Source organism: Protomyctophum bolini (genome assembly GCF_963924005.1).
Source record: "Protomyctophum bolini genome assembly, chromosome: 16".
Classification (NCBI taxonomy): domain Eukaryota; kingdom Metazoa; phylum Chordata; class Actinopteri; order Myctophiformes; family Myctophidae; genus Protomyctophum; species Protomyctophum bolini.
In genome coordinates this window covers 27,909,170-27,925,219 of record NC_137877.1, presented here as the reverse complement: position 1 = coordinate 27,925,219, position 16,050 = coordinate 27,909,170, and the positions used below count along the sequence as shown (strand labels likewise).

At 40.3% G+C, this 16,050-nt stretch overlaps 1 protein-coding gene across 1 annotated transcript in view; it reads right to left on the bottom strand.

Annotated features, from left to right (window-relative positions):
• Positions 1–16,050, bottom strand: part of sacs2 (sacsin molecular chaperone 2) — a 30,619-nt gene that overhangs the window by 13,272 nt on the left and 1,297 nt on the right. The window contains exons 2-5 of the mRNA XM_080786439.1: positions 10,600–10,624; positions 6,091–6,178; positions 5,719–5,830; positions 5,443–5,589 (exon numbers count right to left, since the gene is read on the bottom strand). Coding sequence (XP_080642565.1) covers positions 5,443–5,589; positions 5,719–5,830; positions 6,091–6,178; positions 10,600–10,619 — 367 coding nt within the window. The 5' untranslated portion in view covers positions 10,620–10,624. The remainder of the gene's footprint in view (positions 1–5,442; positions 5,590–5,718; positions 5,831–6,090; positions 6,179–10,599; positions 10,625–16,050) is intronic.

Here is a 16,050-nt window from a genome sequence, read left to right as displayed (position 1 = left end):
TGACTAATTTAATAATCTTACCCAAAGTTCGTGGGATAATTTATTTTAATAAAATTATAATAATTAGCCTTTTAAGCATTTAAAAAGAAACAGATATATGAATATCATGACTGCAACATTATGGTAACCACATATTTACTGTAAAGCTTTCAATGGACAACTAATTTCTTTCTGATTGAACATTTTAATTTAGTTTATTAAAGAGCTGAAGAGAAACACTGGAAACACCCTATAGCAAGTAGGTATTACTATCAGAATATTTAACACTTGTTGTATGTGTGTGTGTGTGTGTGTGTGGATGGATTATTGAATATTTTCTTCCGTATTATAATTCAAATGGAAACTTTCATATATTCTCAATTCATTGCGCATAATTCATTGCTAAGGCCCCCTACACACTGCACGACCTAACGTGAGCTTCTGGGACAGAAACTTGCGTTTTCATGACAGCAGCAGCTGCTGCAGCCTCTGATAGCTACTGTGCTAAAGATGCTAAAGCAACACAAAAGAACATCCACACGCAAACCAAAACAAACCAGGGACCAGGGTTGCCACATATCGTGGATTTGAGAGTGAAACAAGCAACCAGGTCTATAAAAATGTTAATAGGCCAGTTCAAAGTAGGTAAATCAGAAATGTTCCGGAAATTAGTCTTAAAATAATCAATTATAGTGTTGACTGTCAAACTTTGTTGTTGTTGTTTCAGAGCAGTGGAACTCAAACATTTCCATGTCAAGGACTACCAATAGATAAACAAGTCCAAAGTAGCTTATAATGATCAGACTTGGCAACACTGTCTCTAGGTTGAACGTTCTACTTTACAAGCTCACACATATGAAATATGTTTTTTTTAATCTTCAAACTGAGACATATTTTATGATAATACTGTTAGCACAGTCATCATACTCCAAGAGCATACAAATGGAACCAAATGGACCCTGATTTTCCCAGAGAGCAAATGGTATCAAATGGGGGTCTGTGGCCTAATGCATTTCAAACTGGGGGTTCTTGGTATTATATTCTCTGCATATCTTATCAACTTGGGGTGAATATTTCACCACAATACTTTACTGAATATTTCACAAGAATATAACACAACAGTCAAATGTACGGTCAAATGTAATCACAATATAGGCTACAGATGTAAATATTTATGACACAGTAAAATGTCGAATATTAGTGCTATCCCCCCCCCCCCCACACACACACACACACACACACACACACACACACACACGACAGGCAAGGCTGTTGTTTGCATCGTTAGCAGGCAGCAGCTACCTTGGCACTGCTCTCTGTGACTGTAGTTGTTTCACCATGTTTGCGTATTTATGAGAAATAAAAAACACTTTCTGTTATTATAATAATTTATAACCCATCCGTTACTACATGTGCAGGGCACACTACTGAGTTTAAAAACACAGCTGAAACATGAAGTGGAGTCTGTCACCTCCCGCAATTTCCTTCTTCCCATATTGCGCTGCAATGTAACTAGGATTCTAGTACAGTATAAACGGGGTTGCGAGAAGGTCCATATCACAGCCAGACAGAAAGTCTGTCTGTCTGTATTGATAGATGATGATAATATAGTAAGACGCCTGAGGGCGAGAAGCCTCGCCTTAAAGGGGGAGAAGCCTCGCCCCAAAGGGTGAGGTCGCGTGCACACATTCGCCTTGTTGATTGCAGACTGCTGGGCGAGCGCTGGTGCTTTGGCTCTGTACTGGCCATATAAGGAGCATATCTTGTGTGTAAAGGGTTTGATGAGGTCAGATCAACATATGGGATGTCAGAATAGGTGAGCTCCATGCAGTATATGGAGATCTGCACTAATAATTTTGGGGCAACCCCATCAAGTCAAAAGGGGACATCCAAGGGGAAGGATGGATGGGGAAGGATCAACATATGGAATGTCAGAACAGGTTCTGACATATCCATATATGGAGATCTAAGGGTTTGAGGTCAGATGTGGAGATGCTGGCCAATATTGATGACATTAGGGATCTCCATATATGGGCTTAACTGCGACAGCAGGTCATATTTACTATGACATCAGGGTCTCCACATATCCATCCCTGATGATGTCACGAGACCTGGGTACCATATATGGTTCCCTACCAACACCCTGATGGTGCCTGACCAACAAACACACTGACAGGAAATGCACGATTCCATAGTTAACGGCGACCTTTGGTCGCAATAACCTTTATAGAGCGTGATTTCTTTCTACGTCCGAGCATAGACATGGTAACGACCCGCCTGCCTCTGATTGGCCTACCGACACTGCCCGTCTTGCCTGTCCTCCGAGATGCAAGGGTACTCCGTGGTGGGAAATAATACAAGTACAAGAGAATGGCATTATGGCAACACACGACAGTAACTTTTTGTCATACAGACTTTTGAAACAGAGACCAGGCTTTCCTCCGAGGTGGTGGAAAGCCTGGTGAGGTGAGGTTACATGCTGGATAGTGGATAGTCTGCCGAGAGGTTTTCTTTTTGCAGATAAGTAAGCATGGGATGGGACCGAGGCTACGAGGTTACTCCGTGGTGTAAATAACACAAGAATGACAGCTTGGCATGTGCGACAGTATCTTTTATTTTTGTAGAAGAAGCAAACTAATATTGTTTATGCCGTTGGCCTGTTTATTTGTTTACATGTGTAAACTTGAAACATTATTACAGCATCTCGGGGGACAGGCAAGACGGGCAGTGTCGGTAGGCCAATCAGAGCCAGGCGGGGCGTTACCATGTCTATGCTCGGCAGGGCCGGTTCTAGGCATAGGCGAACTAGGCGGTCGCCTAGGGCCTCAACCACTGAGGGGGCCTCGTCACAGGGAGAAGATTTTTTTTTTTTTCATGTATCCCTTACATGGGCTACTGGCCACATGTGGCCCCCACCTAGCTTCTTAATTTTGATCTCAAAGTGCACCAGATTGAAGCATTTTCATGGCAAATTTACAATTTTTATCCGGCGTGGCAAAGCAGGAGGTTGGGGGCCTCTGTATAATATGTTGCCTAGGGCCTCAAAAGGCCTAGAACCGGCACTAGGACCACTACCAGTTGACCTGTAGTAAGTCTCATGGTCGGGGGGGTAGGACCAAGGGATTTGGGATTTGTTTATAAACATTTTGGTATTTGTTTATAAACATTTGTGATTTGTTTATAAACATTTGTGATTTGTTTATAAACATTTGTGATTTGTTTATAAACATTTTGGGATTTGTTTATAAACATTTGGGATTTGTTTACAAACATTTGGGATTTGTTTATAAACATTTGGGATTTGTAAGTCTCATGGGGGGGGTAGGACCACTACCAGTTGACCTGCAGTAAGTCTCATGGTCGGGGGGGTAGGACCAAGTCTCATGGGTTTTGGGATTTGTTTATAAACATTTTGGTATTTGTTTATAAACATTTGGGATTTGTTTATAAACATTTCTGATTTGTTTATAAACATTTTGGGATTTGTTTATAAACATTTGGGATTTGTTTACAAACATTTGGGATTTGTTTATAAACATTTGGGATTTGTAAGTCTCATGGGGGGGTAGGACCACTACTACTGGCCACATGAGGCCCCCACCTAGCTTCTTAATTTTGATCTCAAAGTGCACCAGATTGAAGCATTTTCATGGCAAATTTACAATTTTTATCCGGCGTGGCAAAGCAGGAGGGGGGGGGCTCTGTATAATATGTTGCCTAGGGCCTCAAAAGGCCTAGAACCGGCACTGATGCTCGGACGTAGAAAGAAATCACACCTTTATAGAGGGTATGCGCGTGACATCATCATCATACCTGGAAGTTATGCGGGAATGCCTACTGAGTGGCAAAAAACTACTTTCTGGCCTTGACAGCACCATACATCCAAACAGAAAAGTCCTATTTGATTGCATTAAATGACTTTAAACAACATTAAATTCACTGTCACTCACTTTGCCACTCGATCTGCCATTCACTTTATGCATGCGCATTAGGAGTGTGCTGAAATATCGATATGGCGATATATATCGATACGTCCTCCTGCGATAAATAATCGATATTCATTATTAAAATATCGATCGAGAAAAAGAAACAAAAACGTTTTCTTTCTAAAATTTGAAATGTTGTTCATAATGAAGTGATGAACAACATGTTCAAATCCCACTCTCAGATTCCACAGCAACCAGAAGTACTGAATTACTGGATGGTGATTTGTCCAAACAGCTTTGTGGGAATACAAAATGCAAAATGCATTTCCCCAGAAGTGGACAAGTCCACTGACACCAGTGATAATGGTCAGTTGGTGGTGTTTGTGAGGCATTATGATGATACCAGTGATAATGGTCAGTTAGTTGGTGGTGTTTGTGAGGTATTATGATGATACCAGTGATAATGGTCAGTTGGTGGTGTTTGTGAGGTATTATGATGATACCAGTGATAATGGTCAGTTAGTTGGTGGTGTTTGTGAGGCATTATGATGATACCAGTGATAATGGTCAGTTGGTGGTGTTTGTGAGGTATTATGATGATACCAGTGATAATGGTCAGTTAGTTGGTGGTGTTTGTGAGGTATTATGATGATACCAGTGATAATGGTCAGTTAGTTGGTGGTGTTTGTGAGGCATTATGATGATACCAGTGATAATGGTCAGTTGGTGGTGTTTGTCAGGTATTATGATGATACCAGTGATAATGGTCAGTTGGTGGTGTTTGTCAGGTATTATGATGAGGGTATGAGGCAAAGGGGGATTTTATTGAGTATTCATTTAGTGTTTGAGTGTGTCCCTCCTTGTGTCCGAGCACGAAAATAGTGTTTTTTCAGTTCCAAGTATTTTGTAGTTGCAGATATCGTGATATTATCGTTATCGAGGGCCTAATATCGCGATATATATCGTATCGTGAGGTACCCATATCGTCCCACCCCTAATGCGCATACCCTCTATTCTGTGGGTAAATCGTGCGTGCGTGCACATAGAGAGACTCGATCAGAAGAATTCTTTATGAAAATCAAGATTTAGCGTCCTATCCAGTCTCAGAGAGAGACACGTCGTGTCGGTCTCGATGACACCCAATTAAAAATAAATAAAAACGTCTTTAATATTGTTTTAATAGGCCTTGACTAGGCCAGGTGTTCTCAACGTTTTTGGCTGGGGACCCCCAAAAATGCTTTGGCCATGTCTCACGACTCCCGCCTTTAGTTTTATATCTTTATTTGACCCACAGTTTCAGGGTTGACCCTATACACTTTCATATACTTGTGCAATAGAAATTAATCAACCAATTAATCGATTGCCAAAATCGTCTCCAGTGTTTGTTCAGTAACAGAGATCTATCCGTCTCCTTCAGCTGTTTAATAAACAGAAAATAACTTTTCAGGTGGGACATAATTTTTCAGCTTCAAATTTTATAGTGTTCGAGTTTCAATTTTGTCTGCTGTTTTATTTATTAAGAGTAGCATTGTTTTACCTGTTATGTGATAAACAGAGTTGAAGCCAATCCCAAATCTCCCAACTTTGTTTGGATCGTTGCGCTTAACACTCCTTCCTGTGTTCTGAATGCCTTTCCAGTCTTCAGCAGTGAAAACAGCATTGTTGTAGGCATAGAGAGCAGGGCCTTCAAAAATATTTCATCAGTTATTTCTTTGATTCTCAAAACTGGTCTAGATGATATTTTTCGATAACTGACAAAAATGAGCTTTGAAATGTTTGACAATAAATAGAATTCTCAGAAAGTCACACATACCTTGGTATTTCCTCAGTTCATCAGAACACAGGGTCTCTGTACCGTAGCTCCTCTCATCATGGATGAAAATAACTTCAGATGCTTCAGCATCATCAGCATTTTGGATCAGCTCCTGTTCAGACCATTGCAAATGTCATGGTCAAATTATATACCGGTAAATCAAATATATAAATATTGAACTAAAATACATTTTACATTAAATGCAGGTGAATTAGAGGTGCAGGTAAATATGTACAAGAAAAAATACACTATTCATGTAATAATGTATTTTACATATAGCCATTGCCATTTATAAACATGCAATATGTAATTATGTTAAATGTCAGAAATGTAATACGCTTGTAACAGAATGTTGATGTGCACTGGTCCCACCTTCAAAATTTGTCCACCATCAGGATATCTGCGTAGAATATCTTTCAGGTAGTCAATGAATGGAGGTGCTGTTGCACCAAACGCATTTCTAAACAGAAAAACATGATTAGGCTTACTAATTACAATGAAAACACTACAGTGTACTGTATGTGTCACAACATTACATTGAGCTTCAATTAAATAATCCTTCTACGTTAATTGAAAAGGGGGGACCAGTTTATCTGTCTTTTTCTACCAAAACCAATTTCTGTTTGCACCAATCTCTCAAATAGTAATGCATGTCATAGGAAATAAAACATTGCATCCATGCAACTGTCCTATGTATTGTGTCACGCCTTGCTCCTCTGCCTTTATATTTGAGCATTGACTTAGGTCCAACCTACTGGACTATTATTATGTGGCTTGACCTTAATGGTTATGTGGTTGTTTTATGCTCAGTACTTTGCCATGTCTTGTTCTGTTTGTTGTTCTGTTACCCGGTTGGTTTTGTGTATCTTATTTTGTAGTATGGTCCCTAGTGTTTCCTGTCTGCCTAGTTACTGTTCCCTACCTTGTCTCACCTACCTTGTGATGTGTCAGTGTTTTCACCTGTGTCCTTTTTGTCCTGTTAGCCTATCCTGTGTCTGATTGTATTTTGAGTTCACCTGTGTCTAGTTAGTCTTTGTCTATTTATGTACCCCAGGTTGTTCAGTCCCTTGTCAGTTCGTCATTTCATGTCAGAGTGTCAGTGTCTGTGTACTGATTTTGCCTGCCCCATGTTATGGGAAGTTTAAGTTATTGTTGAATAAACATCCTGAACTGTGAATCCTGCCTTTTGGTCGTCCTGCTTTTGGGTCCTCTGTTCGCACCCTGACATATTGTACACTTCATACTTTTATGAAAATACATTCTTGTTACCTCCTGCTTTTTTTTTTTTGGTGTGGCGCTAGAGCGCTATAGTCAATCTAAGTACATTAGCATTAAAACGTTTGTAATCACCCAGCAAGGTTAATCGATAGCAATTGATACTTGAATTCACCAAGATTTAATATAAACACGTTTGGGGTAAAACATTTTGGGACTATTTTTAAATTGCTTTTTACTTTATTTGTTTATTTGGAAGTCACATGGACGTAAATACACCGGATATAGCACAGTTGCTAATTTTCATCCGCAGTCTTCACAGGAAACACAAAACGGAAAAACAGACAGTCAAACAGTGGAATACATTTACATGACATTACATAGGGAACACAGCATAAAAAAGAAATACACCTAAAACTAGAAAGGTCGCAATTTTTCAAAATTGCAAAGTGTGGTTGCCACAGTCGCTTACATAGGCCCCTCCCACTAATATTGCCAGCCAATTACAATGTAACGTCACCCCTGTGATCATGCATAACTACTTCGGAGGATATTTATCTTCCAAAAATCATGTTTTTGCGACAAAAGGTAAAACGGTAAAGGGCCCCAGCACGAAAAGCTACTATACGGCCTGTTTTGAAACCGAATATACAAAAGATATTTTTACACTACTTTTCTTTCACTTAAAGGAGGAAACTGATGACAAAAAGATACAAAAAGAGAGAACTATTTCAACTTCATGTTGACATATCCGTGGTGCAGTAGATCATATCATGGAGATGTGGTCCGGTCCCATTTAGACCTGAAGACATTTCTGCAAATGTCAGTTTTCTGAAAACCCTATGTCAGTCATTCTTAAAGTTTTTCATGTCAAGGACCCCAAAGATATATGTAATTGGCCGCCGACCCCCATCTGAAAATATGTTGTTCCAGGGACCCCCCATGAAGCAAAGATTGAGTTAAAAACGATCGCTCTGACAGAATATATATTCAAAGATTTGCAGATTTGCAGACCTACAAGCTCGTAGCGTGGCACTCTGTGCCTCGTTATGAGCTTGTAGATCTGCTACTTTTCAATAGCTAAAGTATAACATACTTCTTAAAACACCAATATACTGTACAGTACTATGCTGCGTGAATAAACATACAATTTGATAGCATACAGTAGAATAGATCACCCAGGTTTTATGGTTTTTCAATCCTCACACGTGTGCGTGTGTGTATGTATAAGTGTTGCAACACTTAAAATGTAGAATATGACATTTTAACGGTAATATCGTATATCGTATCGATATTGCAATATTTGGCATAAAAACAGAGATTTGTAATACGGAAGTTTACGGAATGTATTGTAGTCGATAGGGCTCGCGTGAGTACATGAACACGTGACCGGGCTGTTTTCTGCGCCCTCAATGTCGCAACTCTGTCTATACTCTATGGCTCTGTTGTAATCCAAACGTACTGTACACGTGTGTGGGTAAAGGGATAGGGTGGCCTGGCTGGGTGTATGACTTGACTACCGCGGCCTGAATGATTCAGCCCTGCAGCGAGATATGATCTGGACAACAGATGTCAATATGAAGTTGAGGATAACATTGACCACTTCTGTGTCTTAGTCATACTTCTCTCTCCTTTCTTTTGTAATATTTTTTGTCATCAGACGGACAGCTTGGTCATATACTTCTCTCTTTGTTGACGTTTTGTTAACTCATCCTCCTGCCGTTAACCCAGTGGTGGAAAGTAAATAAGTACATTTACTCAAATACTGTACTTAAGTACAATTTTGAGTTATTTGTACTTTACTTGACTCCAATTTCCAATACATTTACAAAATCTGTAGGAGGAGAAGCCGGAGGAAAAGTGTGTTTTCAATTAATTTTCATAATTATTATGAACCTCCCTCCCAAGTCTTGTAAATATGGCGCTTACAGTCTCCACTCTCCAATGGAAAAAAAATACTTACATTTAGTCTTCGATTTCCCCATTATAAATCTATGGAGAACTAATTAATTAATCAATTAAACTATACAACGGATCTCTTAGCAAAATACAAGCACACGATTCCCGATGAAGCCGGTCAATTTGACATATGGCTTGAGTGTGTGCGGCAGAAACTGGGGGAGGAGTAGTGCGGCAAAGTATCGCTCATTTACAATAACAATAGTCTGGTTGCCCTGTTAGGGCAACCACACTAATAATCATAAATGGTTGCAGCTTTGGTTTTCAAGCAACCATTTTTTCAGATTGTATTTAAAAGAGGGAAATGTAGCACAATCCCTTATACGCAGAGGAAGGCCATTCCATGCTACACAACCCTGTACTGAGAGGACATTTTGGCCGAATGTTGTTTGCCGGTGCGGCACTTCGCAGTCTCCTCGAGTTGTTGCTCTGGTACTGATTCCCCTATCGGGCTTTCGTTTAATGAATTCACTTAGGGGGGGCGGGCACAGACCATGTAGGGTCTTGTATATGACCCCAACCTGTTTGAATTTTTTTTAAGTTATCAAAGCAAAAAAATATATTGATTCATAATATTTACATATTTGATATTAATTTGATCAGACACACGCCTCCTACTGTATATAAGCCAATTGAACTTCAAACTCCATGTTAGACTCATTGAAAACATGTTCCTGGCTTGGGTTACTGATATTGATCAATGTCTCTGAAGGGGGACACATAGATTTTTTGATTTGTTATTTAATTGTCTATCAATGAAATCCATTGACAGACAGATGGATATAGAGAGACAGATGGATACAGAGATTATATGCTGATCGGTCAAACGGTTCTCGAGATATGCTGTTATACGCAGGAAAGTCAGACACACACATGGTCTGACATTTGCAGACTGAGGCGTCATACACACATAAAGAACAAATGTTCTGTGCTCTGCCTGTGTTTGACGGCCGCCTCAATGCGTTTCCAATGGAAGTCACATGGTTTGACCAAAAACGTTTGATTGCCGCCTCCCCGCATCAAACAAAAATGTTTGGTCAAACCATGTGACTTCCATTGGAAAATACTTTTTAGGATAATAAGAGAGACGTGCCATTCTGATTCTGATCAAGGTTTTTCGGGGGCATGTGTTTGGTCCGGCGTAACAGTCCGACAGTCATGAGTCCGACCGACACCCTACAAAAAGCCCAACCCTAAAAAGGATGCCACAGGTTAGTTCTAACCTGCAACGGTTTTTCGAGGTCCTAAACAAAAATGTGGGCCACTGGCCCCGTTTTGGTCAAAAACTACCCCTAAGCCTCAGCCACCAAGATTTAGCACCAAAATTAGCACTATATGTATCACACTATATTAAAAAATCACACCCATGTGAACTGAGTGGTGCAACTCCCCCCCCCCCCCCCCCCCCTCTCTCTCATTAGCAGGCAACAGTGCAGCACTATCTCTCTCTCTGTTTCTGGCACAACAGCGCCCCTACTGGTACTCATTAAAGTCACATAGTCACATAGGTTTCAAACATTGTTAGGTTTCTGTGTACTGTTTGTTTATTTGATTGGCAAAAAAGGGAATTATCATGTGGCCCCAAACAAATGTTTTGTTTGTTTGTTGGGTTGGGCCAGCCCACATTATTGCTTAGTTCCATTTCTAAGAATTTAAAGTTTAAAGGTGATGCTTCTGAATAGCAAGATAAAGGAACACTATACTTACCGAGTTTTCTTTCTGTTCATCCTTCCTGGATAGGATCATGTAACAGAAAAAATATATATACTGATTAAAAATTTAATAAAGTTTCATTGAAATAGCCTATGCATTTAGTAATCCTTAAAATAGAGAATCTGCGTATCAGTCAGTAATTGATTCCTGTTGGCTCCAGCGTGCCAAAACTGAGGATGAGGCAGGTAACGTTCAAACTCATAGGTTTATTAAATTAAATTGAGGTTCCAACAACAGGCAAACATAGGCAGCAGCCAGCAGGTTTAATATCAGACTTTATGCAGGCTCACAGCAAAACATGAACTAATCTAAAGGGCCATTATTCACACTGAGCACTATAACTAAAACTAGTATTGCTTAAAAGAAAGTTTAACCAACTATAAAAAGACACAATGGTGAACGATATATTATAGCTATCTTTATAGTGCTCAGTGTGAACGGTCCTTAACACAGGTGAAGCTCTCCACCCAAACACAAAACCGACACTGCATACAGGTACTCACACCAAAACAGACAACACACTGAAACAGAGAGGTACGGTATGTAGACCTATGGGAAACTATGGCGAGTGAACTCAATTAGGCTAACATAAGATAGACTGGGGCAAACAGGTCATATGATGGTCATAGGTCAGTGGGTCACTAGAATAGCAATCACAAGGGTGGGCAGACAGGTACTTAATAATGAAGGTAGAGACATGTTCTGTTCTACACTACAGGCCTATATGTAGTGGGTTGAGCTTTTCCTATCATGTGACACCCCAATTACCCATATTCAGGACAGCTGAGACACCTGGGTGTTCACTGAATAAGAGGGAGCCACACCCAGCTATCAGAGTAGCTGGCTGGCTTGTTGTGTTTGCCTGGTGGTGTGTTGGGATTGTATGTGCAGGAGAATGTCATTGATGGTATGTAAGGTCTCCATGTGTTTTTATAATTGTAAAGTTACGAGCAGAATCTAAGTGTTCCTTATTTTACAGGCATCTGACAGTGGGAATCCCACCCTGGGATAGGCTGCTTTGTTTCCCCCCACCTGTTGTAGGCTATACCATAGCTTTGTATGACTCATGCGGAGCTGCTGTTTGTTGGCTCCTGATCGTTTAGTGGCTTGCTGCCCCATGGACCAGCTAGGAGTACTGACTGCGTGGCTTCTACACGCCATGGCCTTGTATACATTTATGCTGCGCTTTTCCAGCTCCAGTTGGTTGGGTGGCATGCTCCAGGGACCGAGCGCTGATGACAGCATGGCCTCTCATTGCCTAGTGTGGCATTCTTAGCTCTGAGGTAAAGGGCCTCATGCCTCTGCATATTGTACTTGTATTTTAATTTGTAATTATGTCTATTAATATATTGTCTTTTTGTTTTATTAGGAGGAGCTCTGTGCCCCTGCTGTTTTTGTCCTCAGTTTTAGTTTAAGTATTTTGATGTTTTGTGCAAACCAGCTGATTGATTCAACAAGCATTGAATTGATGCAAAATTATAGGTTTTGAATATAGTACATTTGCCTCTGACTGTGCCAGTAGTAGTAGCAGTAGTAGAGGTGGGCTAGAGTTGTAGTCCCGACGTGTGTGTGTGTGTGTGTGTGTGTGTGTGTGTTGTTCCCCCTGGCTACTGGTATTGTGGTAATAATTTCGCCCGGTCTCTTCAACGTGACAGCCGTCAACCATTTGATGGGTATGCAAAAAAAACAGCAAATCCAGACTACACAAATGACTATATGTCTTACGTCATCATTTAGAGCTAGTCATACGTATACTATACACATAATCAGTAAAAAATAAAATAGCAAATTGTGCCTGATCTGCTGGGACCAGAGTACGTGGTGTGTATATGTATGACTAGCTCTCAATGATGACGTAAGAAAAATGGCCATTTGTGTAATCTGGTCCCAGCAAACCAGGCACAGATTTGCTGTTTTTCTTGCATACCCATCAAATGGTTGACGGCTGTCACGTTTTGGCACAAAGTAACCACAGCACAGTATACTGCTAATCAAATTACAACTACATACTCTATATAGTATATAATTATACTATATACATAATCAGTAAAAATAAAATGGCAAATTGTGCCTGATCTGCTGGGACCAGAGTACGTGGTGTGTATATGTATGACTAGCTCTCAATGATGACGTAAGAAATATGGTCATTTGTGTAATCTGGTCCCAGCAAACCAGGCACAGATTTGCTGTTTTTTTTGCATACGCATCAAATTGTGCACTAGTAGCAAATAGTTACACCTAATGATTATACATTTCAAACGTTCCTTCACAGAGATACTGAGATGTGACAGTTTACAGCGGTCGAAAGTACTTGCTCGCTCTGCTTGCGCACTAGTTGGCCATTTATGGCCTACTAGTGTGCAACAAGCAAGTATGCACTCGGCAGAGTGCAGTTCTAGTTTCTGATATGTTGTAGTCATTCCTTTTTAAATAGGTTGTTCAATTAAATAATTCTATTTCTGATCTGATGACCCTTACCTGTAGTTTTAAGTGATTAAAGTATTCTGCTTTGAGCCTAAATAGATTATTACATGTTTGTACTGGAAACGCGCATCTCTGCTCCTTATGTAAACCTGTTGGGTATTCAAGTGTATATATTATGTATCAATCATATATTCTCTGGGTGAAACTCTCAGAGTGGCGTAGTCTGGTGTCCTGTGTCCGGGCCTTAGTGCCCTGCTCACATATATATTGCCAGTTTGCCACTGATGTTTTCGCCATAAAATGCTTTCAACTACGCGACCCTATCGGTTGGGAGGTGTACTGCACTCTGATACATTAACTCAGACAATGGTCATTGGCCGCCGATCGGATTAAAATGCTTTTTATTGAACAATACGGAGATGCAGACCACTTCTGCGAGGCCGTACCGTATTGTAACATCCGTGGCCATGGCATGGGGTAAGAACTTTATATATCGGGGCAAATGTGGATATGGAGAAAGTGCAAAATCAGGTTACAGTGATGTTTATAGACATCTGCTTGAAGGTAGCAAGACCTCTCGCCCTTGGCGAGCAGTCTGGGCAATTGGTCTAGGCGACTCGCCAAAAGGGGAAGTCCACTCGCCAAAAGGGGAAGACCACTGGGCCCGGGGCGAAATGTCTTCACCTTTTGGCGAGTGGACTTCCCCTTTTGACGAGTGTTTTCTTCACTTTCAGCAACTGCAGCCTTTGCTAGCTACTGTGCTAAATCCGTCTTTTATATGATTTGATCAATCCATGACATCCATGCGGGTGAAATCCGTCGTTTATATAATTTGATCAATCCATGACATTGTTGTTAGAACAGCTCAAATATTGAATGTGAAGAAAAAGTGTAGTACAAATCCTGCTTGAACTGCTTCTTTTTAGTGTTCTTGTGTCTGCTATTGTAATGTCCCCCATCATTGATTGATTGAAATATTTATTAACAGTTAACATGAATTACAGTACATTTCAAGCACAAACTCAATACAAAGACTGTTAACTGTGAGTGGACGACCCAAAGCATTACACTCGTTTACAAGTGGGTTCACCTTGTTCAATTCATCAAAAATCATCACTGCACTCGATCCCGATTGAGTCAATTTGGGTGATCTTTTTTTAGCTAGAGAAATTGGGAGGCATAGCAAAAGTTACCTTATTAGGTAATTTTGTATTGTATTCTATATCAAATTGCCTGCCCTTTATAGTGTGGTACGAGGCGTCAAAAAAACAGCTCCCGTAGGATTTTTGTGCTAAAATTGATTTTTTTACAGATCTTGGTTCTATAGAGTCCAAACTATGAGAAAATGATGGGGTTCAAATTTTCCCGACCCCCACCCCGTTTCTGGGGGTGTTTCCTCACCTGGGACCTCCCGGACTGACCCCTGGGCCTATTCCAGTTCTCATTACATTCCTCGCTCTGCTCCTGCTCCAGAATATTGTCAAATTAGATCATAAATGAAGCATAAAAGTATTTGTAGCTGGGCTCTGATATTAAAAAAATGGTAGTAGCCAATACCAGGGGTCTTCCACAGGGGGCCCATGACCCCTAGGGGGTCCTCAGAGTTACTATACAGGGGCCCACCAAATCATTGTGGGATAGGAACTTTTTTTCTTTTTTTTACATTAAACCACTTGAACCATAGCATCCCTTTTCCAAGGAGAACTTTAGCCAACAATAGCTGATCTACAAGGTTGTAGTTTGAGCTTGTAGATCAGCTATTTTCAAAGTATTTTCCAAGTGTAGCAAATATTGCTGCTAAAAAAAGATCAGCCAAGATCAGCCAGGCTGCTGCTGTCTTTCTCTTTTCTCTTTGTCTTTCTGTTGTCGGTCAGGTGACTGGGAGGGCTACTTGTCATCCTTAGAGGAACTAGTATTTCTTTGCTCGTGATCTCCTTAAATATGCTCGACTATCTTGCCCAAATGAACGCTCTTGAACAGGATGACCGCAGTTTAGGTGTGCTTCCCCGTGGGAGGTTAGGGTGTGGGTTTGAGATGGTTAACATCGGTAGACTGTAGACAACTTGACTGCGTGTACTGTACGTGCGTTTGATTTGTGAGTTCTCTTGGCACAGTACCATGGGTGTGTACGCATAACAAAGCTGAGAAATGTCGGCTATGTGGTTGACACGCATTGTGAGAAGATGAGTTCAGATATGTACCAGTGCCACTGTCTGCTATTTTGTTTAAAGCTGCATTACACCTCAAGCAGACTGAAATTATGAACCCTTTTGGGTGTTATTTTGTCCATAAAGTGATGCTATTCTTGTGTGATCCTCAAAACAGGATTTGATATATTCAGACAAAAATTATTAATATTGCCACCACCACCAATAACCATGATAATACAGCAGCTATCTGCACCCGGGGAAATCACTTTGCCAGCTTGTGAATGTGATGGACATTTCCATTAATATTTTATTTTTGCCACGGACATGCAAAACAAGTGATCAATGATATTACCAGAACACAAATGTATAGCCTATAGTACTAATTGACTCTTGACGTGTCATAGTGTCTACTCTATTCCACTGCGCTACACATTTTAAAATAAGTCATTTATCAAAACTTATTTTTGGGGAAAAGCCGATCTACAACCTCACAACACATTACGGCATGTTGTGACCTTGTAGATCAGCAATTGTCCTTTCTTCTTAGCCTATAATGACAAGCCCAAAATTGGGATTTCAGGGTAAAAATAGCTATATAGTCACCCAACTTACCCAGAAAGACTGGGAAGTTATCCACTGTATACTGGCAGGTGGCCGTCCAGACAGGCATTATATGTGGCATAATGCATGGTCCAAGTATATTCCATGTTTGGGATTTCTAAATAAATATATATATATATATATATATATATATATATATATATATATATAAATAATAAATGGGTCTTCCGTCTTATACAGTAAGTAGGCTACAGTTGCAGTCCGAGAAAGGGACACTTAGCTGCAAAGGTGAATGGGTGCGCAGTATACT